The sequence below is a fragment of the Paramormyrops kingsleyae genome, chromosome 24 (assembly GCF_048594095.1).
Source record: "Paramormyrops kingsleyae isolate MSU_618 chromosome 24, PKINGS_0.4, whole genome shotgun sequence".
Classification (NCBI taxonomy): Eukaryota; Metazoa; Chordata; class Actinopteri; order Osteoglossiformes; family Mormyridae; genus Paramormyrops; species Paramormyrops kingsleyae.
In genome coordinates, this window is record NC_132820.1 from 2,849,791 (window position 1) to 2,875,487 (window position 25,697).

General features: G+C 43.9%; 1 protein-coding gene across 4 annotated transcripts in view; it reads left to right on the forward strand.

The window, feature by feature from the left end:
* nrg2a (neuregulin 2a) overlaps nucleotides 1-25,697 on the forward strand; it is an 88,407-nt gene that overhangs the window by 30,276 nt on the left and 32,434 nt on the right. For 3 of the 4 annotated variants that reach the window (XM_072706490.1, XM_072706489.1, XM_072706491.1), the window contains exons 2-3: nucleotides 20,232-20,394; nucleotides 20,912-21,030. In XM_072706490.1, coding sequence (XP_072562591.1) covers nucleotides 20,232-20,394; nucleotides 20,912-21,030 — 282 coding nt within the window. Of the gene's footprint in view, nucleotides 1-7,027; nucleotides 7,420-20,231; nucleotides 20,395-20,911; nucleotides 21,031-25,697 lie in introns of those variants that run through there. The other variant, XM_072706492.1, reaches the window with a different exon arrangement.

Below are 25,697 nucleotides of genomic sequence, written 5' to 3' on the forward strand. Positions count from 1 at the left end.
GGTTCATACTGTACGGCTGCGGTTGATGCAGTATGTAATGCTTTAAGGTGTCTGATGAAACATGGCCGAGCAAAGTGTGGTTCAGTGATTGATTCGTCTCCCTGTTTCCTTGTTTATTCTCCTCCTGTCATCGCTCGCAGTGTTTGGGGCGAAATTAAGCATCACAGGAGTGTATTTGTTTACCAGAGCGAACAGCAGAGCTGTCGTGCCATTGAGCAATAAAGAGCAGAACCAGCAACCTATCCAACAGGAGGTAAACCAGAGCAGGGTGAAGCCTGGAGCTCTGATTGGATAAATTCACACTCATTTAATTTAATTACTTGAGTGCTTGGTACACGGGGTGGTGGGTGGCACAGTGGGTTAGGACTCATGGTAGGAAGATCATCAGTTAAAATTCCGTGGTCTGCAAAGTGATTTTACTGTTGGGCAAGACGCTTGACCCCAATTCCCCCAGGCACTGGCTGGCCCTGCTTTCTCAGTTGTACGGTGTTTTAGATAGAAGTGTCTATAAAATAAGTTAAATGTAAACATGTACTCATTAAATACAATGACTCGTTTGCTACTGGTTTTGTTCAAACTAATGTGTTCAGCACATATTAATTCAGATATTCATCATGCTAGGCTACTGAGAGGAGGTTAAATGAAGAGATTGAGAAGGTAGGCTTCTACCTGTCAGCAGAGGTCTTCCTTCAGTGTTGATGCAGGAAACGTCAGTCATGTCTGCCACTGTGCTCACACATGCTACGTATACACTGTTTGTGTAGCTCAGATATTGTGTTTCCATCCTCTGGGAATACCTGGATTGGGACAGTATGTCTAGGGAGCTGCGAGACATGATAAGGAGTTTCTCCTGTAGCGCGAAAATGGAGAGGACCCCTCTGTTCCTTTTGCCATGAAGCAGTGCGGTATATTCTGTAGGTGTCAGATGAGGACTCATTGAATTTAGAGAGCAGGCAATGAGAACTAAGTTTTTTTCTGTTGGCATGCACAGTAAAACTGCATATGGGTGCGTGTCTGTTAGACTAGGCTCAGATTAATGTTTGTTTTTCTCGTGCATGTGTGTTTGTTTAAGGATTCGTTTATGCTGGGAAACTCTCGCTAAAGGGCAAGTTTTCCCTTGGAAGGCAAAGCCAAAGACGAATAAGACTTTAACAGCGCTGGCCATGGTTCCCAGTTTGGGTTATTGGGAGGGTCATGTGTAGCTATGCTGGTTAGCACTTCGTGTCCACGATACCAAGGCTACTGATTCAAACCCTGTGACCAGCAGAGTGATGCCACCAGTGGGCCCTTGAGCATGACCTTTAACCCCAGTTATGTGTCTCTTGTGTGTCTCATGGAGAGCAAAATAGGGCAGACATGAAGACCATTTCCTCATGGAGATGAATAAAGTATCACTATTATTATTATGATCATTATTATTATTCTTATTCATGTGAAAATAATAATTTGTGCATCAGTACAGAGATGACACAGTGACTCTGCTGTTAACACGATAGCCTGGTCCTGCCAGGGTTGTGGGCTTGATTCCCACCCTCTGCTTTATGTGCATGGAGTCTGCTTGTTCTACCTATGTTTGTTTTAGTTTTGTCTGGGCTCCCATTTCCTCCCGCAGCGTGAAAACACGTGTTTGGACAAATCTGTGTGAACGTGTGCCCTGTGATTGGTCGGCACCCTTCTAGGGTTTCCCTTGCCTTGTGCCCTGTTCGTTCTGGGTGACATGGAAGATGGATGATAGATACTTTAACCTGGGAAACTAACTCATGTTTTGTAACTGACAAAACTTTTCTGGCTTTACACGCAAGTTCCTACAGGTTTTGGACTGAACTATATTGAGTAATGAATCTATAGTGGAAGTTGGTGAACAAAAGAAGGAGATCAAAGAGAGCCCAGTGAGTAACCGCTATTTTTTGGTTCACCTGGCTATCAACTCAGTAAAACTTTAGGTCTCCATATCTGCTTTTGAGAACTATGTAATTTAGAATGTAGATTTTAGTCACCTTCAATAGAAATCTCGGTCACACTGAATAGTGATTTTAGTCATTCGGAATGGAGGCCTTGGTCACTATGAATGGAGACCTAAGCCCCTTTGAATGGTGATCTGAGCCACCCTGAACAGAGACCTCAGTTACTCTGAAAAGAGATCTCAGTCACTTTGAATGGTGACCTTGGTCACCCTGAATGGAGACCTGAGTCTTCCTGAGTGGTGATCTCAGTCCCTCTGAATGGCCACTCAAGGTGGAATCGCCAAGACTTATTGCATTCCTGACAGGAAATTGACCACATGGTATCATGCTTTAGGTTGTAAGAGGAATGAGTTAGGGTTGGGTGTTTTTCCTGCTTTTTGGGTTTCCTTCAGGTACTTTAGTTTCGTCCTGTAGTTGAAAGAGACAAATTTGTGGATGGATGGATGATGGAGAAGTAGTTCCTCTGGACCAGTCTTTGCCTTCAGTGATCATAGCATCCAGGGTGAGATGGTCAAACAGCCATTCACGCAGCAGCTGCCGGTTGCTACCCTAACTGATCTGAAAACTGTCATGTTGCTGAATCGGGAAATGTTCACAAAGCCTCAGTACCTCGCCCCCCCCCCCCCCTCCTCCGATCGGGGGCCCCTGCCCGCAATGTTTCCCAGCAGGCTGTGCGGCGGCTCCCTCGTGGACGTCTGCGTTTTGGTGTGACACAGCTGAGCTGCAATGGCTGCAGTGCTCCGTGCGTGGTTTCCATGGTGACAGCAGCGTGCTGCAGGAATGACACAGAGACTAGACCAAGACAGTGGAGCTTCCCGTCCTCCCTAAACACACTTAACATGCATGTGCACACACACACACACACACATACACTGAATATTGTTAATAGTAACATGCTTGCAGTTGGTCATGCGATGGGTTTATCCGCATCTCATAGCTCTGTTAGCGTTCTGCGATGCAGCGCTGCGGTGTCTTCTGAGCTCGGCTGCTCTTCAGCATGCGTGTGCGCCGACCTGTGATATCCGGCGTGTGCATCTCTCCCGTGCCTGCAATGCGAGGAGCGGGTGCCGCCCCGGGAGAGCCGTCGACCTTGAGGGAAGACCGCCCAGCAGACGGCTTGCGGTGTCGTCACGTCTGATTGGACGGGGCTCACTCTGTTCCTCCAGGGCGTCCTGCCAGTGTCCTAGAAGCAACATCCCGGATCGTACCCCCGATAGGAGAGCTTTAGCTCTCCATTTTTAAACCTCATGATAAACACATGACAAGATTTGCAGGGGAAGAAACTGTTTCTGTCTGAAAGGGACTGCTGGAGTCCCTCTGGGACTGGGCTGGCTGTGCCTCCGTCTCAGCTGAGTTGACCTGCGCAGGGTCTCGGATTTGGGGACGATGTGTCATTTACTGGCAGAAACTCACCGCGAGTTTATTTTTATCTGGGTGTAAGACGAGCTTTGGAGTGTCAGTTAGGATAGGACGTTGTGGCGGGCGCTTGAGGAGAAAGGTTTTTTTTTCTGGGCCTTTCTAACAAAGGTGCAGTGTTATTCAGCGGGAAGGAGCTTGCGTGTATGCAAGATTTTTGTTCCCCCTTTGCCCCAAATGTGAAACACACAGCATCCTAATCCCTTTTCCTGACAGCGTGCTTGATTTTTATCTCTCTAAATGGTTGCATTTTTTTGACTGGATGAAAAGTGCACAGCACACCATGCTCCGAATCCAGGCATCGTCCATGGGACTGTGCCAGAAAACACAACCTTCTGGAGCACCCTTCCCCGGAGCCCAAAGAACATGGTGTGTTCTTAAAAACATCAACCCCAAACCATAAACGTTGGCAGCATTGAAATGTGGTGGTGACTGGGTTAGGGTAGGGGATAATTTACATAGATGGGAGTGTGGAACGTCAAATGTGTCCCCACCGGTCTTTGTGGGTCTAGTGATCTCCTTATGCCGAAGGGCAGCCTTCAAACTGAGGCATCGAGAGGGAAGAAAAAGCAGAGATGCCCTCCAACCCCCCCCCCCCCCCCCAGGTGACTAGACCACGGGCTCACATGGGCCTACAAATAGCCCTTTGTTTATTCTTCAGACAAAGATAGTTCTAGTTTTTCCCTTCACTCCAAAATGCAGGATTCATGTCTCAGGGCTGTGGACTCAACCAGTAGAACATGATTCCTGTAAGGGTTTATTTAGATGTACTTAGTGACCCTACCTGCTTGCCACATTGCACCTTCCTATACAGGGATTACATCCTTCTCACATCATTTGGAGCCACGTGTTTTTATATCTTCAGGAGACATTTGAAGATCTCTTCCCATACCGTCCTGTCTCCAGTCCATTATAAATCTCACGTGAACTGCATTGTGTCATTTCATGTAGTCAAAGTCTCCGTCAAGCGTAACGAATCTGCTTGGCGTGTAGAGGACATGCCTTCAGCGTCTCGCCCGAGACAGCAATCTGCACTAAATTCTCATTGGTGTTTTAAAATGAGAGCCTCATCTGGCTTCACAAAGAGTCAGAAAGCGACACTGCTCTGAAGCTGCTGAATGAAAGATCTAACAGTTATCATGACACTGATCGGATCTCTCAAATTGTTCCTGTTTTCATCAGTTTGACAATCATAATAATGTTCTGGAAATCACCGTTTTCGCTGGATCAGTGCTGCATCTGCCAACGGGACTGATCACAGTGTGACGCCAGGCTGTTCATGATCTGCTCTGTACCTTGGTACCAGTGGGTCGGCTGCGCGCTGTTTGGTCACGGTGTCCCAGGGTGTGTGATCTTTCCCAGAGCTCCAAACATTAGCTGCATTTGTGAGGGGTGTGGGTAGGTGTTTGGGTGTAAGTTCTCCCCATATTGATACACGACGGGTGCTGATGGGGTTTGAAACGGATTTATGTCCTCCCCTCGGCTGCGCTGGTTGGGCGGGCAGATTGTCTTTGTCCAGGTTCTGTGTAAAGGAGATCGTCTGAAAGGTCAGATCTGTCTGATGGGGAATTCCCTTTTTAATCTGTGTGTCCCGTCATACGTATGTGCGTGTGCGTACGCGCCTGTGAGCCGCCCAGGTTTCTCTGGCCTTCTGTTGGTTTCCTGTTATTACCGTTAGCGGCTGTTCTTTCCCGAGGTCTTGCGGTGCTTCCGCTTTGCCATAGCCAGGGGTGAATCTCAAAACCAAGAACGCAAAGACCATACATGTGGTCTTGGCAAGACCGTTCTTGCTAACTTGCCTTCCGAGAACAAACTTGGGGTGCAGTGAATTATGGGATTGGTGAGGATGCAACTGATGTACTGTACCTTTATATTTGGGGCAGAGCAAGACCAACATCTGGGGATTTTTACTATCCTCTGTACTTGTGTTCTTAGTATTGGAACTGGTCTTCAGTAATGGAAGATGACGTAAAATGGGTACACGAGAACGTAAGGACAATCAAGTACATGTATTGAGATCCGCCCCAGGTGTTTACCCAGTGGGGCGTTATGCTCGGTACATGCTCGTGCAATCAGCTAGGCAACCATGAATGTGTTTTTGGGTGAGAGTCGGCCACTAGTTCATCATATTGCAGTGCTAGCGTGACATAAATCAATATTTAAATGTGAACTGTGTTAGTAACCATAACTAAGAACAGGAACAACTGTACCTCTCGTTTATTGATGCTTATTCCCTACATGGAGGAATCCTTTTGGTCTTACTAGTTCCTACTTTTAATTGTATTAGAGGTCAGGCAACTGATGGACCGCAGCTGGTCAGTTCCCATTTTCATAATTTAATTTCCATGCTGTCACCGTTCCCCCCCCAGCCTGACCACTAGTCTGGACAGCCCTGCTCAACATAAGCTGGACAGAAATACATACATGCGCCACACTCGCCCTTTCTTCTCCTCTCTGAGACACCCCCCCCCCCCCACCTTGATGTTACCTGTATCCGGGTTAAGTAAGAAAATCCTCGACCAGGTATTGTCCTGTGCTCCGAGGGTAGAATTCAGGATCTGCATGGGATCCCAAGCTCTGTGATGTGAGCGGCACTAGACTCTGCCACAGAGGAGGGCCTGCTTCTCACGCTGTCACTGGATTAAAAGTGGATTTGAGAAAAACAGTACATCTCTATCAGCATGACTATATTTTGCTTCTCAGTACAGGCATGGCAGTGTTCAGTGTGTGTGTGTATTTTTTATTTTTTTGCTGGTGGGGTTTCCTGCAATCCTAACCTGCGTGTGATCTGACTGTCAGTATCGGCAATGATAGAAGGCACTGGTAACACAGCCAGGGGCAGGCTGGGACGCGCCTTTGGTCGAGGGCGGGAGGGGTTAAAGGAACGGGAGACACAGAGAGAGAGAGAGGACAGGACACCCGCGTGCCCAGCCAGATGTCACTTGGTGGGAATAACCGGCTCTTTTCCCAAAGCCACGTCTCTTTCCACGTCCTTCTCTGGGCACCATCCTTTGCAGCGTCAGTTTCTGTGTCCATTCTGTTACCAGAATAATGAAAAAGGCACCTTCTGTTTCATGAAAAATGGCTATGTAATAAAGCTTTTGTGTTGCTGCGAAAAATTCGGAAGCCATAGTGTAATATTATTCTGCAGTGTGGAATTATTGCTGGTAAAACCTGGTGTTAGAGTAGGATAAGGATGCGAGTAATAATGAGTAATAATCTTTTAATGTCCGATCACTTTCATCGGTCACTTCCCTTTTGATTGTATTGATGGTAGAGCTTTGTGGGCTTTGGTGAATTGGCATCCCGCATGTGACTGCAGAACGGACCATGGATCCTCTTGCTTGCGTCTATTTGTTCTCGTTTCTGGGGGTTGGCCGTTCCTCTCGTCTTTTGGTGTGGTCTGAGATAGGAGCCATCCCGTTCGGGTGATATTGAGAGTCCGTATAGGTGACGAGCTGCCGTGGTATGTGCTTGAGAGGTAATGTGTGTGTGTGTGTGTGTGTGGGGGTGGTCTGATAGCTTAAAATGATCATAGGGGAGATGAACGCAGAAAGATCTCTGATCAAGGACGCGCTGGGTCGTTCGAGTAGCCTCTCCCATCACTCCTGAAAGGTTTGAAAGGTGCTGAGAATGCAAGAAGTCAGGAAACACACCTAATTGCTCAGTGTTGCCCTGGGGCCCTTGTAGTTATCAGAGTCAGAGAGGAAATTCTCATCTGTCCATTTCAGGCAGCGAATGGTTAATCATCCTGCTGCAATGGGAGATGCCTCTCTCTCTCTCTCTCTCTTGCTTTCTCTTGCAGTGTACATTGCTCAAAGTAGGTGTATCCCTGCTGTGTAATGGGTGTTGTTTTATATAGAGGAGACTAGTAGGAAAGATTCAGCATTTCAAAGCACACTCTTCTGAGGACTACACCAACTTTACACTGGGATTACTCTTCACCCTGCGAACATGTCAGAGGGCCAGGGGAAGGACAGGAAGGGGAAGAAGAGGATGGGGAAGAAGGGGAAGAAGGAGAACAAGGAGCCTAAAGAAGGTAAAGGAGAAATAGGGGTTGAGGGGACAGCTGGCAGTGAAAGAGCAGCCTTTGTCAAAGAATGCATCACCTCATCTTGTCAAAGATTGCTGTCTCTCATCACACAGAGAGGAAGTGAGCAAGGGTCAGCAAATAGGTGCACTTCAGCTTCTGCCATTCCTGTTGAACATGTCCTCCTCGTATGCAAGGCTTCCACGCATCCAGAGTCAGGGTAGCATATCAGTCCAGCTGAGGGGCTTTCTCCTGCCTCTGCAGTCTCTCCTGGAGGAACATGTGCGACCCGTCATTGTGTTGATGTACAGTATCAGACATAATTACAACTGTAATGAACTTACCAAATAACTTAAAGTCATGGAGCTCAGATTGTGGTTTTTGGTGGGGATTTATCACACTGGAGTATGTAGCTAAGTGTGAGGATGGAAATATCTTCTGTTTTATCTATAACTGTAAATATGCTTTTTCCTGATAGACTTTTTTCTTCCCTTGTATGTGATTTCTTTGGGCTGTAAAAATTCTGAATGAAAGCTTCTAAGGTGACCTGAGACCTTCTTGCAGTTGGTATTGAACGAGTCGGGGCTTGTCAGTAGGTTGATCTGGTCAGGAAGACCACCTACAATTTGGTAATTGGTCGGCTACTGGGTGTCACACCAGCTGTCTTGCTCACTCTGTAGCTGGTATTCTGGGCTGACTCATTCTGTCACGGGCAAACTTGGCCAATACCATGTTGCTCTATAGCAGTCTCTAAAGAGGAAGTTTGGAGCACTGGAGGTGGCCAGCTGAAAAGGGGGACACGGCTTATAGTGAAAATGCTAATAGCATATTTTGTGCACACACTGCCAACGAGAGAGGAATTTATGTTAATTGCATTTCGTGAGCAGTGTTAGAACAATCTGTTCTATGCTTCTTGAACATGTGGATATGCATGACTATACACACTACTGTTCTTTGAGACAAGCTTTGAAAATACAGGGGAATTATAACCAGTGATAATCTGTGGGCGGGCTTTGTAGGGCAGAGCAGTTTCAGCATGATGGACTCAAATTTGGGGACAGATATACCAGAGACCAAAGAATCTTGATGTTTTGCACTTTAACACGAGTGCTTATTTTTCACTGGCTGAATACGTGCAAATAAACCAAAGGTGGAACATTGCAAAGTCTTGAATTGAATATAAACACTGGTAATTGATTGTAAAAATATAAATATTTTCATGGAAGTCATTTCTTATTGAAATATCTTAATGCATTTGGCAAGTATTATGCACAAGATATATCTCATGTGATTACATCAAATTTTCAGAACAAAATAATAAAAAAAATCATTTATTTTCCAGAGATATTTCCCTCATGGGGACATATGTGAAACAAACCTGCAGTTATCCCTTAAATTGAATTCATTGCAACTAATTAGAATTAATATTTCAGTATCACTTGTGAAATACTGCATATATACATGACCAGGTATTTCACTGTTTCAGAGGAGCGGTTCTGGAATCCCATCATCTCCAAAGAATTTTGTGCATAATGGGGGACGTAAATAAACACAGTGAATGGCTGTCTGGTGGAGGGACAGATGGGGTGGGGGGGAGTGTAGCGTGAGCAGGGTATTGGGGGGGGTAGTCAAGCGAGAAAACCTGCAGCCCTTTTTAAGCCCTGCAGTCTCCATACTCGGTTGAGAGGCTGAACGTGAGCTCTGCCCATGGTGACGATCCGCACGTATTCGTCACGGTCCAGTTTGATTTTTCTTTCACGCTTGATGGTTGCAGCTAATTTATACCGCTGGATATTTTACTGAAGTGATTTAGACGGAGTATCACAAGGGCCCCTCAACGTTGGTGCTGCCCATCCGAATCACATCTAGTATAAGCTGCTGCTAATTTTACAGGTGAAATTATTCCAAGTCTGACGTTATTTGAACTTATTCCAGATGTTCCTTCAGCCTTTCTTAAACTTTGTGAGGGCTATGCTTAAATGCTTATAAGGGGTTAAACCGTGACTGTACATGAGAGTAAATGCATAATTCAGTTGCTTGGGGTACCCTTTTGTCCAAATCGCCTTACATAACTTACTTTTTGAATCTTTACCCACTTAGATGGTTAAATATTTTACCAAAGTGACTTCTCTAGCTCCCCCCCTGCCAGTCGGTCAGAAATCCAGTTCCCAGATGACTGCCTTCTTCCTTTTTCAGGAAATTTTAGGGTGAACTAGATGATAGGTTTATTTGACTGTTTACTGTGATTATACCTCCTGGAGTATAATGTAGATGGCAACTGTGTCCCTGGACAATTTAAGAGGCATGTTGAACACACTCGCCACAGCCCCTTTGGAATGCATACATGTTTTGAGGGAATGCCTACAGCAAGGAGAGATCTCACAAATAAAGCTTGTGTATTGTTTCTATACATTTATAAGGTGTGGCTGCTCTCCTAATAGCATGCAACCAGGTCAGTGGGAACAGTCACTGCTTTAGTGTTTTAAGAAGAAAGGTTCACCTATTCACAATGACGGTTTAAACTAACTAATAAACCCTCAAGTACAGTGGTTGTCATCACCATTATTATTATTTTTATTTATAATAATAATAATAATAATAATAACACAACTCACAGACAAAGGACATATCTTTGGTTAGTGTTTTTGTATTTTTTTTTACCTTTAATAAGATTCTTAACCTAAGGTCAGATACCCTTATGATGACGTCAGTTATAATTCGATTTTAATTTGTAATGTACTTAATGAGACAATATATAAAGCATTATACCTTCGCACATAATACTAATATGAAACGAAATGCGCCAGTTTTCATAGATAAATTTCATAGATAAATTTCATAGATAAAGTATATTCGCAGATTATTAAGACATAACACCATTTCCATACCCCGCCGTTTAGCTGCAATCGTCCGCGGGACACATGAAGCTGTGTCCGGAAATCGGTAAGTGCACGGCAGTGACAAACTCGCAGAAAGTGATTTTTGTTTTGACAAGAACTGACATTTTTTTTTTCTTTTTAATTTGTAAGCCAGCCAGCCCTCCTGTCAGTTTACAGAAGCACTGTCTTCGGGCTCTGCCGCGAACACGTCCGTACGTAAAAGCGAAGTCTTGACATGTGTAAATGAGGATGTTTTTTTTTTTGGTTTTTTTTTTCCAAAGGCAGAATGTTACAAACCACGGAAAAAACTTTAAAAACTTCAAATTGCATGCTCCGTTTGTATAATATAAGTTTAATTTAGTTTCAGAGTCGTTCAGTTGATTTTGCTTTATTTTAATCTTCTGTAATGCCATCTAGTGCTGATTATAGATATTACCTATAATTATCTAAAATAGGCTTTCTTTAAAATCAACCTTAATGCTTTTTTTCCATTGTAGTTTGAGACACTGGATTTCATTTATTTATTTATTTTCCCAGTAGGTTCTAATTGAAGTTTCACGAGGCAGATAACAGTTGTATTCTATTATCTTGAAAATAATTGATGAATGAATACAGTAAATTATTCCCCTTTTTTTTTTTTTTTTTTTACAATATTGTAGATCTTAGATGGTTTGCTCTGGTTCTTAGAAAGTTCCTTCTCCGGTTCACAGGATGCTGTATGTGTACGTTCTGGTGTCTGTGTAATTCTTTTATGAGGCCCTCATTGTGTAAAAAGCAGTGTGTGCACCTTCAAGCCTCCTACTATGGGTAAGGGTCTTATTAGACTGCTTGGGCATGTTGTCCCTGACATCCAAGCTATTCTCTGGGGCTGTGCAAGGCTCCTGTGTTCTGAGATTAGATGTTTTACTGCCTAGACCTTTGATGGAAATGACTGATGCTCTTGATGTCCCTTCAGGAATCAAATTGTGCATAATGGTAATTTGTATACTGTCTCCAAATGCTGGCGTAAGAGATATATTAGTACATTTTAAATTACATATATAAGTGAACATCTGCATAGTCCATTATGATAATCAGGTTAAACCAAAAGCAATCCCTTGAACTGGTACTGAGATGACTGTCAATGTAATTTTTGTCCTTTTAAATATCTTTTTTAAAATCTGGACTTAGAAAGATTAAAGTCTTTTTGGAGAAACATCATGCAATTGCTAACAGAGTTTATTTATTTATTAATATATATATTTTAATCATGTTGTGTTAGTTATAGGGAGACTGATTCCCGGGGCTGTGACCTGGGAGCAGACATGTGCTTTTGGTTCAAACAGGATCTCCTCGCTGAGATCTGATACACATGAATCAAATTGTTCATCAGCTTTTCGGCAGCGAGATATTAACAAACTGGCGCAGAACATGACCAGATGGAAGTGATGTATAATCACTTCTCGGGGTTAGTCCCGCTCTCACTCAGCCATGGGAACTGGACACACAATTCCAAAGCTCCACTTGCCAAATCCTACCTTTTCATCTTCTTCGTATTCTTCTTCTGTTCCTCATTCTTCTTCTTCTTCTTCTTCTTCTTCTTCTTCTTCGTTTAGCCTAATCCTTATTCTCCATCTTCCTCTTATTCTGTTCCCTTTGCCTCCTCCTCATTCTTCTTTTCCCTTTTGCCCCCTCCTCTTTCCCCTTCTTCATCACCTTCTCCCTTCTCAATTTTGCCTCCTCCTCATTCTTCTTCTTCTCAATTTTACCTCATTCTTCTTCTCCTGCTCCCTTTTGTCTCCTCCTCATTCTCCTTCTTCTCCATTTTACCTCCTCCTCATTCTTCTTCTTCTTCTCCATTTTGCCTCATTCTCCTTCTTCTTCTCCATTTTACCTCCTCCTCATTCTCCTTCTTCTTCATTTTGCCTCCTCCTCATTCTCATTTTTCTCCCTCTCCCTTTTGCCTCCTCCTCATTCTTCTTCTTCTCCATTTTACCTCCTCCTCATTCTTCTTCTTCTCCATTTGACCTCCTCCTCATTCTTCTTCTTCTCCCCCCTTTTGCCTCCTCCTCATTCTCCTTCTTCTCATTTTACCTCCTCCTCATTCTTCTTCTCCTCCTCCCTTTTGCCTCCTCCTCATTCTCCTTCTTCTCCATTTTACCTCCTCCTCATTCTTCTTCTTCTCCATTTTGCCTCCTCTTCATTCTCCTTCTTCTCCATTTTACCTTCTCCTCATTCTTCTTCTTCTTCTTCTTCTCCATTTTGTCTCCTCCTCATTCTCCTTCTTCCTCTCCATTTTACCTCCTCCTCATTCTCCCTCTTCTTCATTTTGCCTCCTCCTCATTCTCCTTCTTCTGTCTCTCCCCTTTGCCTCCTCCTCATTCTTCTTCTTCTCCATTTTACCTCCTCATTCTTCTTCTCCATTTTACCTCCTCATTCTTCTTCTTCTCCTCCCTTTTGCCTCCTCCTCATTCTCCTTCTTCTCCCTCTCCCCTTTGCCTCCTCCTCATTCTTCTTTTTCTCTATTTTACTTCCTCATTCTTCTTCTTCTCCATTTTACCTCCTCCTCATTCTTCTTCTTCTCCTCCCTTTTGCCTCCTCCTCATTCTCCTTCTCCTCCCTTTTGCCTCCTCCTCATTCTCCTTCTTCTCCCTCTCCCCTTTGCCTCCTCCTCATTCTTCTTTTTCTCTATTTTACTTCCTCATTCTTCTTCTTCTCCATTTTACCTCCTCCTCGTTCTTCTTCTTCTCCTCCCTTTTGCCTCCTCCTCATTCTCCTTCTTCTCCATTTTACCTCCTCCTAATTCTTCTTCTTCTTCCCCTTTTGCCTCCTCGTCACTCTTCTTCTTCGTCATCTTCTTTTCTTCTCCTCCTTTTCCTTCTTCATTGTGTACACCAAAAATAATCTAATTTGTGACTTATGTAGTAATAAGTGTATTCCATCAGTGCAATAAGCTATCAGGTAGTGCTTTAAGATACTGCTATCTGTGTCATTTCTAAAGGTTTTTTTCAGTAGTAAATTAAACTAGTGATGCTATATAAACAGTTTCTCTTCCTTTCCTTTAATTGTTATAATCCAAAGAATGACTACACACCGTTTAACATTATTTAGGGACATACTTTGGTGACATCAGCGGCCATTATGTGGCAATGCTATTTTTGCTGTTGGGTACTTTTATAGGAAAGGAGGTCATTTCAGCAAATACCTACTGTTGGTATGTTTTCATTATTAGCTGTAAACTACACTTCAAATATCAAGAAGTTGGATTGTGAAACTTTCATATAGGGTGTTTCCCCTGTCTTGCACCTCTGCATCCGATAAGGGATGGATGGATGGATGGATGGATGGATGGATGTTTTTCATAATATTTAATTTGATGTGCTTTGCCACCTTAGCTGAATTCAATAAAACCAACTGACACAAAGAGCACACTTGTGTTTGTGAACAGATTTGTATTTTTACTAAATGACCAAATACCATTCCCATTGCATAATTAATGCTGAAAATAGTTTTAACATGAGTAAATTGTAGATGAGAATTGAAACAGCCATTGTTTTGCATTCGATTTTACTGTCAGTGCTGACTTCACCATCTGTCTATTTATTGGCATCTAGCACTACTACACCTTCCCAGCTCCATAGCATTAATAATCCTATAAGTGATAAATAAGTATGAATAAATTGCAGATATTTGAATCCTTTTGGTTAACAGTTGTGAAGTGTTTTCTTTCTTCTGCCAAAGACATTGCTGGTTCAATTCCACTGGGCTGAAACCTTTCAACATTTCCAAGATGTTGTTGTGGTTTGAAGAGACACATCTGATTTAATCACTTTAACTCAAGGGAATTGTTTTTACCATGACTAACAATGATAACCATTGTGATGTGTTCAGTACTGTATGTCTGAAATGTGAGGTCATGTGAAAACAAGCATTATTGTTATAAACTTTTGGTATGACTAAGTCTGAGTTGATTTAACGTGGAAAATTTATCAGTTGCTTACGGCAAACTGTGTGTAACTTACACTGAATGTAATCATTTGAAATCATGGTTGTTCAATTGGAGATTTTCTGCATTTTTATCTGACAAATTCCAGACTGTCAGCCAGTTTTCATCTAACAATTCTGGTCTATTGGCAGCCAAGTAGAAGGAGAACAATTTAAATAACTTACTGGATTTCTTCATCTCGTTTTCCCTTATTAGTTTTAACTCATGTTCTTAGCTTACAACTTCGACATTGCTTCTTGGTGACCTTTTGACACGAGTTAGACATGAAAGCTGACAATAAACTGTATTGTGTTTCCTTATTTGTGTTTTTTGTTCCAAGAGAGCAGCTCAGGACGTAAACAAGAATAAGCAAAGGGGAGTAGCTTTAAAGTGAAATGTAACCCTAGCTAGGGTGAGGTGAGCGTGTTGGCCGGCCTGCACCACTATCTGTCACCTGATAGTTCATCAGGAAGAAAAGGCTCATGAATGTGGCATGTCAGCCAGCCGTCGGGTCATGCTGAAGGCGAGTCTGCATAAATCACATCAGGTGACTGATTGAATTACGGCTATCTGACTATGCAATCCACCTAATTTTCATGCCGTTTAAATTGATTATACTCAACTGTTTTTTTATGGTTTTCGTTACTCTTTGTTCTTTTAGATCCGTTGATCTCACAGAAGAGTGAGGAGAGATGTTTTAGTTGTTGATCTATAGATTGGGTATAGATTTTTGCTATGCTGGATTATTATTATGGCCCCGAAGGGATTGATAAACATGGCAGTCATTCTTTTGGGCAGGAGAACGCCATATCAACTCCATATTGACCCCATATTGACCCCATATTGACGCCAAATTGACTCTAGTTGTTCTTACTGTTCTGTAATATAGAATATGAATACATGGATTGCTACTGTTATCTGCTTTAAAGGCATCTTGACTGCTACCCACTTCAAATCAGTTTGGGAAGGCCAGAAACCACATGGCACATGTGACTAGTCACTTAATCAGGTACAATATAATGAAAGACTGGATGATTGGTTTACAGTGACATTAGTCTAACTGCACACTCACTGGTGTAAGAAAGATCCTATGTTTACATTGAGCAGTGTAACCGGTGGCAACACTGAGCACCCGTTGTCCTTCCTGAATATTTGACATCCTGAAGAATAACTGAGAGATGAATCTCTTTTTCTGGAACAGACTTGTGTAGCACAGACAGTAAACCTTTACTGGGGCAGGCAACTGGGTCATTCCTTCTCAAATTGGGACAATTAGCTGTTATTTCAGAACAGATCTTTCTTAATTCAAATCGTCGCATTACGCAAAACAACAGCAGAAACAAGAATGGAAAAGGCCCCTGCATGTTTCATGCGACAGCGGCGGGTAAGAGAAACTGTAAGAAGTGAAAATGAGTGTGCAGGGTAATTACCAGAGGGAAATGGCAGCTGTAGGCGAGTAGCGGCGAGGACGCGTTACAGCGTGTGTGTGAGCGTGTGTGTGAGCGTGTGTGTGTGTGTCATGGGGAGAAGAGATGAGAAAGCAGTGTAACGGAGTAAATGAGACCGCCGTTCCAAGCCTGTCAGTTCTGATCACATGTTTGTAGATCCCAAGTGGTTAGAAATATCAGCTTTAACAACAATTCAGTGACACGCGCATGTGAGAAATCCCTTTTAGGATTATTTAATAATATAATAATATGTCAATAAAATGTTAATAACATGTTATTTAATATGATATGAACACATCAAAGCCATACTCAAGCTAGCATGGATGCTTCACACCACAGAAAACTTTCATTGCTGGATCAGTGCGTGCAGTACATGCATGCCTCTGCACATGAATGCTTTAATATCTGGTAACACTTCTCCATGTGCGTGACTCGGGCTTGTGCATTGAGGCATTTCGCAGAACAAGTGCGCTGAACCTATTCATCTGGTTATACTGACCCGAGGGCGGTTAAAATCCCAGGAGTCAGCTGTTTTACCATGAGAACGGCACTGCCCATTGGCTCCTCCAGCAAAACATAGCTCTGTATAAACAAATGAAATCACGGGATTCGATTTGAACGAAGCTTTCTGTGGTTTAACAGTTAATTTACATCAATGAACAAAGCTGCAGGCAGCAATTCTGAAGAACAGAGACAACCAAAAGATTTATCAGGAATAGCGCCCAAATTGTGAGAATGATTGACATATAATAAAGTCTGTTAATTATTCTGCGGTAATATTATAATTGCGCAGATCTCCACTGGCATGCCGTCATGCAATTATGGAATAAATAAATGCAATCTTTATCAGTTTTGTAATTTATAGGATTTATATGTATAAACATATAATATATACTTATAGAGATATGTATATATGTGGGGGATACAGGGGCGTCAGAAGCATTTTGAATGTGGGAGGGACACACTGGCATAAAACTATTTTTTTATGCTAAATGTGGAGGGGTCCAAACGAATAATTGTGAAATGTGAGGGGGACACGTCAATGGGGAGATACATATAACAGCTATAATTTTAATAGATCAATTGGTTTTGAAGGTAGGAATTTTCCGAAACTTATGATGCTCACCAGTGACTGCAATATTAAATTCTGCATTTGAGGCCTGACGTGCTGAGCGGATGTGGGATTTTCAGTTAGACCAGCCTGCGTACGCCGACGTTATGCTGCAGGTTTCCAGTGCTCTGGATTTTCTCGTTGCTGTTGACTGGTGTCTCCAGTGACTGTGTGCCGCTTACCGTTATGGCTTCTTTATAAATCAATCAGTCACTTGCTGAGGTTCTGTAGTAGCTCACAGCTGTCCAGCTTCAGTGAGAGTCTTGTGCTAACAGGATCATCAGTGTAGGAGACACAGTGAGTTCTGGATTTACAGTAGCTAAATTCTAGATGCCCGGTGGCTAAATTTCTCATGTAGTGACCTTCTTTTCATACCAGCCTAACCAGAGGACGCAATGGTGTCCAGTTAATATCTCCCACTGAATCGGAAGGGGAAACATTAACTAACCAGGTAATGTCACCAGAAAGTGATGCTTGTAAAGGTATGCAGAATTGACGCAGATGACAGCAGCGATCAATGCCACCATGAAATGGTGAGAAACAGGTCTGCTTTCTCCATGTCGTTCAGATTCACACGTTCTCCGGAGCAATTAAAGCACCAGTTAGCTGAACATCCCACCGGCTCTGAAGAAGACTTTATAATTACCCCTGGGTGCCAGTCAGTAATTTGGCTATGCTTGCAGAAAAAAAAATATATTATTGAGGAAAAAAATCAATGTGATGAACCTTGTGATGAGAATCTTGTGTGACCTAGACACCTCTTCATTCCCGGCGATTTTTACACGAAACTCCCTTTTTGTGTGGAAAGAAATGTCAAAATAATAAGAATCCGATGAATAAGAACAGAAAAAAGAATGGCAATCATAGAACCATCGTAAAATGGTATTGTGTAAAATAGTATCCCATCTGGGGGCCCTGTACTTTCTGGGCTGGTCAGGATTGGTTCTGGGGAAGCAGTTATGGAAAACCGGATATATTCTGCCATTTCGTTATGTTTTCTGAAAATTCTCCTTCTGGTTTAAGACCCTTCATAGCCTCCACAAAGAGTAACTTCTTCAATTCATTCTGAAAAATTAATTAGAACCTTTTAAAATTCTTGTTTAATATGTTTAATATTTATTAAGGCAGGATTTTGGTAGAGTAAAAATGGATGGATAACCGACATTCCTGTTATTGTTATTATAATAATTATTATTTTTAGACAGAATGAATTCCTATCCACAGTTTCTATGAAGCACCAAGGAACAAGGACTCTGTGACAAAATGAAGAATCAGGACCTGCCCCCTGCATGACAGGGTATATCAGTATGGACCAGTATAGACACACTCCTGAAACCATTAGAGCTAACTGGGCCCCAGGTTCCCACCACAGTGCTGAGGTCTGCACTTTGCCTACATAGTCCCCCTTTCCAACGTCATCCTGTAAATCTAACCTGAAATTCATTTATCAGGCTATAACCCAAAAAAATCATCCGCAGAAGAGTTTCCGCCGCTAAATGAAAAGTGTCAGTCATAACTTGTACCCGGTCCATTCCTGCCACATGAAGGCCTTCTTTTCTACAATGTCCTATTGTTTATGACTGTATTTTCTTTGTTGTTTTGGGTTCAATCCATAGCTTCACTCAAGGTTCTTGATTATAATCTGTCGTACAGCCTTACAAAAACATTTTTTTGTGGATGAATAATCATCAAGTGTTCTGTTCCACACTACACTCATACAGGCAGAGAAGTTTTTCTTCTTGGGACACTGATCCCCCCCCCCCATCCCAATTCAAAAGACAATGGTAAAGAAAATCATCATGTTCACATTTACACAAAACCGAAGGTGCACTGCATTACAAAAAACAGACCTTGCCATGACCTACTGCAATGGCAAACACTTCATGTCTTCTGGAAAATAGGCATGGCTTTTGTCACTTAACCATCAAACCCATCATATGAACACGGCATTTTAAGATGCACTTGGAATTATTTAGGTTACTGATCAAATAAAAAATGGACTTTTGATGATATGCGTCTTTTTTTAAGTGTGTTGAATACAGCCCTGTGTCTCTCACTCTGCAGATTGCTCCACAGCCATGATGTTTCCTTGTCGTTTTCGTGGACACAGGTACATGGAGGAGACACCTGTATACACATGTTCTGGGTGTTTCCTGCCTTCTGTCTTCCAGCCATGGGGAGGTGGGGGTACTGGAGACTATCCCAGGCTGGGCACAACACAGGGGAACGCCCTGGACGTGATTCCAGTCCATTATAGGGCAGACACGCAATCACAAGCCATGGGAAATTTAGGGATGCTAATTAGCTTAGCCTTTGTATGGATTTGGGCAGAAAGTAGCGTGCTCTGGGAACTCATGCACCATGGGGAGAACACACAAACTCCACAGACACAGGGGGCGGGATTCTGAGCCCCTGCCCCCGAGGCGTGAGGCAGCAACGCTGCCCACTGGGCCACCATGCCACCCGCGCTGGGTGTTTATTAAAATGTTTTTTTTCTTGCCGTTGTTTCCTTCTGCCCCTGCTGTTCACCCCCCCCCCCCAACCACTTTTTCTTCTTGTTCATTATAAAAGAACAGAAGGATGATCAGGATTTAAAAGAAACCGCTACAGCACGAAGTTAACCATTAACTTGGCAGGGGTTAAACTAATCCAGTGTTTCCAATCGGCTGGCCATCCGACAGGCTGGCCCTGAAGTGTGAGGCCAGCCTACACGTGGTACAAGGATGGCAGCGAACTTAAGAAGAGCAAGGAAATCAAAATAAAGTCCAGCCTCAGGAACTCGCAGCCAGTCCAGGGTCAGCCAGTCCAGCTCCCTACTGGAGCAAAACTGTGGACTGTCTAGCAGGGATCTGGGAGGGAGCAAAAACGTGGGCCTTTTGTGGGACCCCGAGGACCTGACTGGAAAACCCTGGGTTAATCGCCTCTTCATTATGCGATGACTCCGGTTCCGCTGTATGTGTATGTATCCTATGGAAATGTTTTAGAGCTGGGCAAAAATTGTCTGTGTGTTTTTTTCACCTTGATGTATCACATGCGAGGAAGACAGTAGGCATGTAATAATATAAACTCTCAAGTACAAAAAGATTTAGAGTTGTGTCCCCTAGTTCAGCATTCTTTTCTTTTTTGTATACTTGACTGCAAGTCGACCACTAATGGTGGTCTGGGATCAGACTGGTGATGGTCTGAGATTCCAAAGATCGTCCCAAAACGTTGAATCCTGTGGAGGTGACAGATGAAAACCCAGTGGCTGGTTTTACTGGTTGGGGGGCATACTCTTCTCCATACTGGGGGGCGGAGCGTATGTAAGTCCGCGGGCAACGCGGGCTGTTACCAGCAGGTCCCGAACAGAAAGACGTGGCGAACAGCTTGTGTTTCTGTGCTCATCCTGCCCTCTAAATCCCCTCCCGCTCTCTCTCCAGCCTCCGCACCGAGGTTAAAACGACTGAGGAACCAGCTACTGGAGGAAGGCGACAGGCTGGCCCTGAAGTGTGAGGCCACTGGGAACCCCGGGCCAGCCTACACGTGGTACAAGGATGGCAGCGAACTTAAGAAGAGCAAGGAAATCAAAATAAAGTCCAGCAAGTGAGAAGCAGCATTTTACCATATCAGCCCATATTAGGGTTGCCATCATCGTCCTGCCCCATCAAGGGATCGTCCCTTGTTATAAGGGACAGGTGGCAGCTCTAGCCCGTATTGTTTGAATGGGTTAATTATACTGGTACTCGATTCATTTAAGTTAATTACACCACACTTCCCTGGCAGATGCAACATCCGTTTCATCTTGATTATAACATTGTGATCATTGGGGCAAAGCCAAAAGCAACCTGAAAAGGGGGCAGTTTTATGTTTTAGAAGCATGTGAAGGTAGCATTTTTATAGCGTTAATATTTCTCTGTAATTCCTGTGTGTTTCACTGTATGAGGTATAATTATGTTTTAAGGAGTAAGAATCACATTACAGAGGTATCATGTTTTCTGATATTAAGTCTTACGGTCCTATTTGAATCCGAGCAATTATTTGAATGTATTTTTTCTTTTGTTTGAGGAAGAGGAAGCATAGGGTGATATTTTGATCCGGGATTGTCCCCGTCTCTCCGCAGGAAAAACTCCAGGGTCCAGATCAATAGAGTGAAGCTGGAGGATGCTGGGAATTACACATGTGTGGCGGAGAACTTGCTGGGGAAGGAAAACACAACAAGCACCATTAACGTCCAAAGCAGTGAGTAGCTCTCTCGGGGGAGCGCCGCGTCGAACATCGCATTTAAGCGAAAGGAGGCGCGTGACTTTTGTGCCAAACGGCTGGTGTGTTTCTCACCTCCGTTAATGTCTACAGCGATAAAAAGTCACTGTAACGTTTTTTTTTTTTTGGGTGGGGGGGGTTTCAACAAAGACTCGCACAATGAATTTTACACAGAAGAGTAAAAACCTTTCCTTAGGGGCAACAATAGGACAGAGCTTACAGAGAGTAAAAGCGAAAGCTCTTCGAAATAACCATCTTTTTCATTCTGAAGTCATGGCCCGCCCACCTGAGTTGAAACGACTCTGTGTGCGTGAGGAGTGACCTGGCTGTTGTGCAGAATGCGAGGTGCGCAGAGGCGAGCGATCACGCGCTCTCCGCTAATCAGATCTCCTCGCTCCCGGGCCCTGGATAAGCGATCCTGTATGCCAGCAAGGCCGCCCCTTGTCTTCACGCCTGTACGCAAAGATAAGCGTGGGGAGTTCGACGCCAGGGGGGCGAGCGCTCTTCAGACGAGAAGCTTCCGGAAGGCAAACAAGGGCCGAGGCTGCAGGGGACAGGAGTGATGGCAGGGAACCACTCGCTGGAAAGCCATGAAAGCAGAAGAAAGTGGGCTATAAAGGAAGTTTGGGAACGCCAATGCCAAAGACAACATGGCCGTGTGCTGTAAATTATGGGCTGGAAACAAACAGCCGATGTGTCTTGCGAAAAGATTGAGAGATAAGAATCGCAGCTGGAGGCTGCTGCCATCCACTCAGGCATAGCCAGCCTAGCATGAATATCCCAGCGATCTTACTTTCCCGTTTCCCCTAATTCCGTGTTTTTGTCTCAAATTAAGGTACTGGGACGTTTCCGTTTCAGTTTCCCGCTCGGGCCTAATTTTTTCCACAAAACGCCGCGCTCCGGAAACGCCGTGGGTGGGCAGTCGCAGCAGGCGCAGTCTGCTCTCTCCAAACTCCGGGGCGGGGGGTTTGAATCCTGCCGGGTCCGCAGGTTCCCTGCATGCCCCCACGGCTTTCCGGCAGGGCGCCCTGATTTCCACACGCTGTCGTGCTGCTGGGCTGATCGAGGACTACGATTGGCCTGTCTGCTTAGGTATTTTGGCAAGCCTCAAGGCGGGCTCTGCTTCTCCATGACCCTAGATGGATAAGGGGTGGCTAGTGGATGGATGTGTAGCATATTGACAAACATCTATCTCAAAAACAGTCTGTTTTTTTAAATCTTCCCCTGTTGCAGCCAGTTTCAGACAGGGGCAGAAAAAAAATGCTGAATCACACGTGTGGCTTATTTACCGGCGTGTGGCTGCAGCAGCGAGCGGCTGCGGTGGTGTGTGTGCGTGTGTGTGTGTGTGTGTGTATTCTTCCAGATCAGAGGGAAAGGCACAGCTACGCGGGACAGAGACTCAGCTGTATAATAATTGGTACCACTGCGTTATTTCCTTACTGGTAGCCAATCACATGCAACCCTCATCACCATCAGCCAATCAGCTTTGCCATCTCCATCACTCTGTCTCTAGCACTAAAGTGTGGAAACAGAACTCTGCCTTGTTTCTTTGCCACACAAACATTGGGAGATGGCAGGAACATACAGAGATCACCAGCTTCAGAGGATGCAGGTGCCTCCATTCGTCTGTCCATCCATCCATCCATCCTTCCATCCATTATCCTACCATTACCACTTGCCCAGTACAGGGTTCTATTAATCCTGGAGCCTATCGAAAGATGCACAGGTCATAAAACAGGGCACACCTTGGATGGAATGAGTGTGAATCATTTTATTCACTTCTCTCCAGGGTATACGACATTATTGTACCCACTAATAGGGTTGTTATTGGTGGTAACAGGCAATGAGCTCCTTTCTCATCATATTTGTTTTCAGATCCTTTCTCAGCTGTAGGATACTTTCTGTCAAAGAGATCCTGACCAATTTAAATGATTTATGAAGTGCCTTAAGTGCAGGACAGTCCTCTGGCCTTAAACAGGAGGTTTGCTCAAATAAGGTGGCCTTGCTGGTATTTTATCATGTGGTGTCTCATTGTCTCCATTCTCTTCATTCACTTGAGGGTTTGTGGTCTGATCAGAGCAGAGGGTCGAGGTGCACTAGCCTATGAATGGCCTGACTCTCAGTGGGAACGATGTGCTGACTGTGGCTTTCTTCACTATTTTATCGATCCTGTGGTTTTCAGCTGTTTGTATTAAGTCCAGGAGTTAGCGGCCGATGTCATCCTCCAGTAAAGGAGTTAGTGCTTGATGTCTTTCTCCAGTGAAAGAGTTACTGCCCAATGTCTTCCTCCAGTGAAGGAGTTAGTGGTGAATGTCTTCCTCCAGTGAAGAGGTTAGTGGCCAATGTCTTCCTCCAGTGAAGGGGTTAGTGGCCAATGTCTTCCTCCAGTGAAGGGGTTAGTGGCCAATGTCTTCCTCCAGTGAAGGGGTTAGTGGCCAATGTCTTCCTCCAGTGAAGGGGTTAGTGGCCAATGTCTTCCTCCAGTGAAGGGGTTAGTGACCAATGTCTTCCTCCAGTGAAGGGGTTAGTGGCCAATGTCTTCCTCCAGTGAAGGGGTTAGTGGCCAATGTCTTCCTCCAGTGAAGGGGTTAGTAGCCAATGTCTTCCTCCAGTGAAGGGGTTAGTGGCCAATGTCTTCCTCTAGTGAAGGGGTTAGTGGCCAATGTCTTCCTCCAGTGAAGGGGTTAGTGGCCAGGAGTTAGAAGTCAATGGTCCATCACTCCTGTTGGTTCATACCTCATGGTGGTCTATGTCTTCTGCCCATCAAGTTCAGGTGACTCCACGCTTGAGGCATTTCAGGTGAATTGGTGACTGTAAGCACATTTGTGCATCCCCTATAACCTGCTTAACACCCTCTGCTTCCTGTGACATGCTCTGAATCCCCAAGACCCTGAGCTGGATTAGCACTTATTGGAAACAGACAGATATTGTGAAATGAAAGCTGCCCCTGGCTCGTGCTGAGGAGAGCACTGAGGAGATGGCTGAGCGAGGCAGCCCTACAGCAGCAGCGGACCTTCTTTCACGTTTTATACCGTGAGGTGCTGTCCGGACATTTCGCAATAGCTTGTAGGAGATTCGCGCAGGCCTGTATCAGAGGGAGCTGATACTGGGCACGGCACTTAGTCTGTTTGCTTTCTTAACCATGGCTGTTTGATTTTACACTAAAGGCATTGCATCGCGTGATGGGTTGGGGGCGGCTGAGGGGGGAGGTCGAGGAATTCTTTTTCATAAAAAGGTGATGAATAAATGATGGTAAGGGACAAGCTGCTGTGTGATATCCGTCAAGACGGCAAAGTGTTTTTATAACAACCATGCTACTTTTCCTTGGGGGGATGAGTGTGAATGGGATGGGTGGGTGGGGGGGGGGGGCTCATTAGAAGAAAATTCCTGAAGAATAGGAGGTTGCATGCAAAAAATGTCATGCTTTGAAAGTCAACTCATCCATTGGTTTTGTTGGATTGTTTTTCTTAAACTGAGGATGCTTGGTTCCAAAGGTTATGCTATACAATTTGGAGGTTCCTGTGTTGCATTCTTTCGCAGTTGTAAGTTTTGAGATGTTGTTTACATTGAGTCCAGAAAAAAAAAGCCACATCAAAGACAGTGGTGTTCTGAACATCCCTGCGTCGCACGCGTAGTTATTTCAGGGCTGAGTCACACGCTGTCCAATGTCCTCGTTAAAAGCTGCCTCTCGTCCGTCACCCTCGGCCTGCGTCTCCCGTCTCCTCCTGCTCCAGCACACTGGCCGAGGCTGGCTACCGAACCCATGACGGTTCCTCACCTATCGATGATCTGTGCCGGTTATTTCTAAGCCAGAGGCCGCGTTTCGACACCCAGCAGCCGTTGCAATTTAATTAAAAATGTAGAAAAAAAAAATAAATGTCTAAAGGCAGATCACAAGATGATATGTTCATCTGGCACTGGACGCCAAATTCCTAGCTTACAGCTACTGCCAGTGCTATTTTATGTTTATTGGGAAATCGGAATTTGTCTAATAATCATCAATCCTGATACCAGTGACTAATGCAAATAATTGTTAAGGACCACAGATAATTTCTCTGAGAAGACAGCATTGGTTTCACATTTGTGTGTGGATGCAGAATCTGAGGAAATTTACTCAAAAAATGCTAATTGCTTCAGTAAGAATGGACACAGTTTCTAAACTTTGCAAGCAGTCACCCTTCCTAATGCCAATCTAAGAAGCCATGTCTTTGCAGAAGTCCGGGGCCTCTGATGAATATCTGTGAATAAGAACAAGTTTTATGTCTATATATAGTGTTTTTGTGTGTGACATTAAATTATTGAGCAGCTTATATTTAGAAATCCTTTTAACCGTTCTGCTGCTCATCCTGGAAAATACGTCTTTTTAGTGATGGAAGTTTGTAAGACATATCTGCCATGACATAGCTGTGTGTTCATTTTAGCTGTTTGACATTTATGCCTTTTTATTTTGGGTTGTGAATACTCAAAACTGTAATAAAATAAAACGATTGGTTTAGGTTTTCACAGTTTTTAGTCAATTTACATATTTTTTTTGTCAATTTTTTATTTTATTCCTGCTACATGATTCTACGCTAATTTTATTGAATATAACATATCAAAATATTACACATCACAAACACACGAATTTATAATTCTATGAACATTAT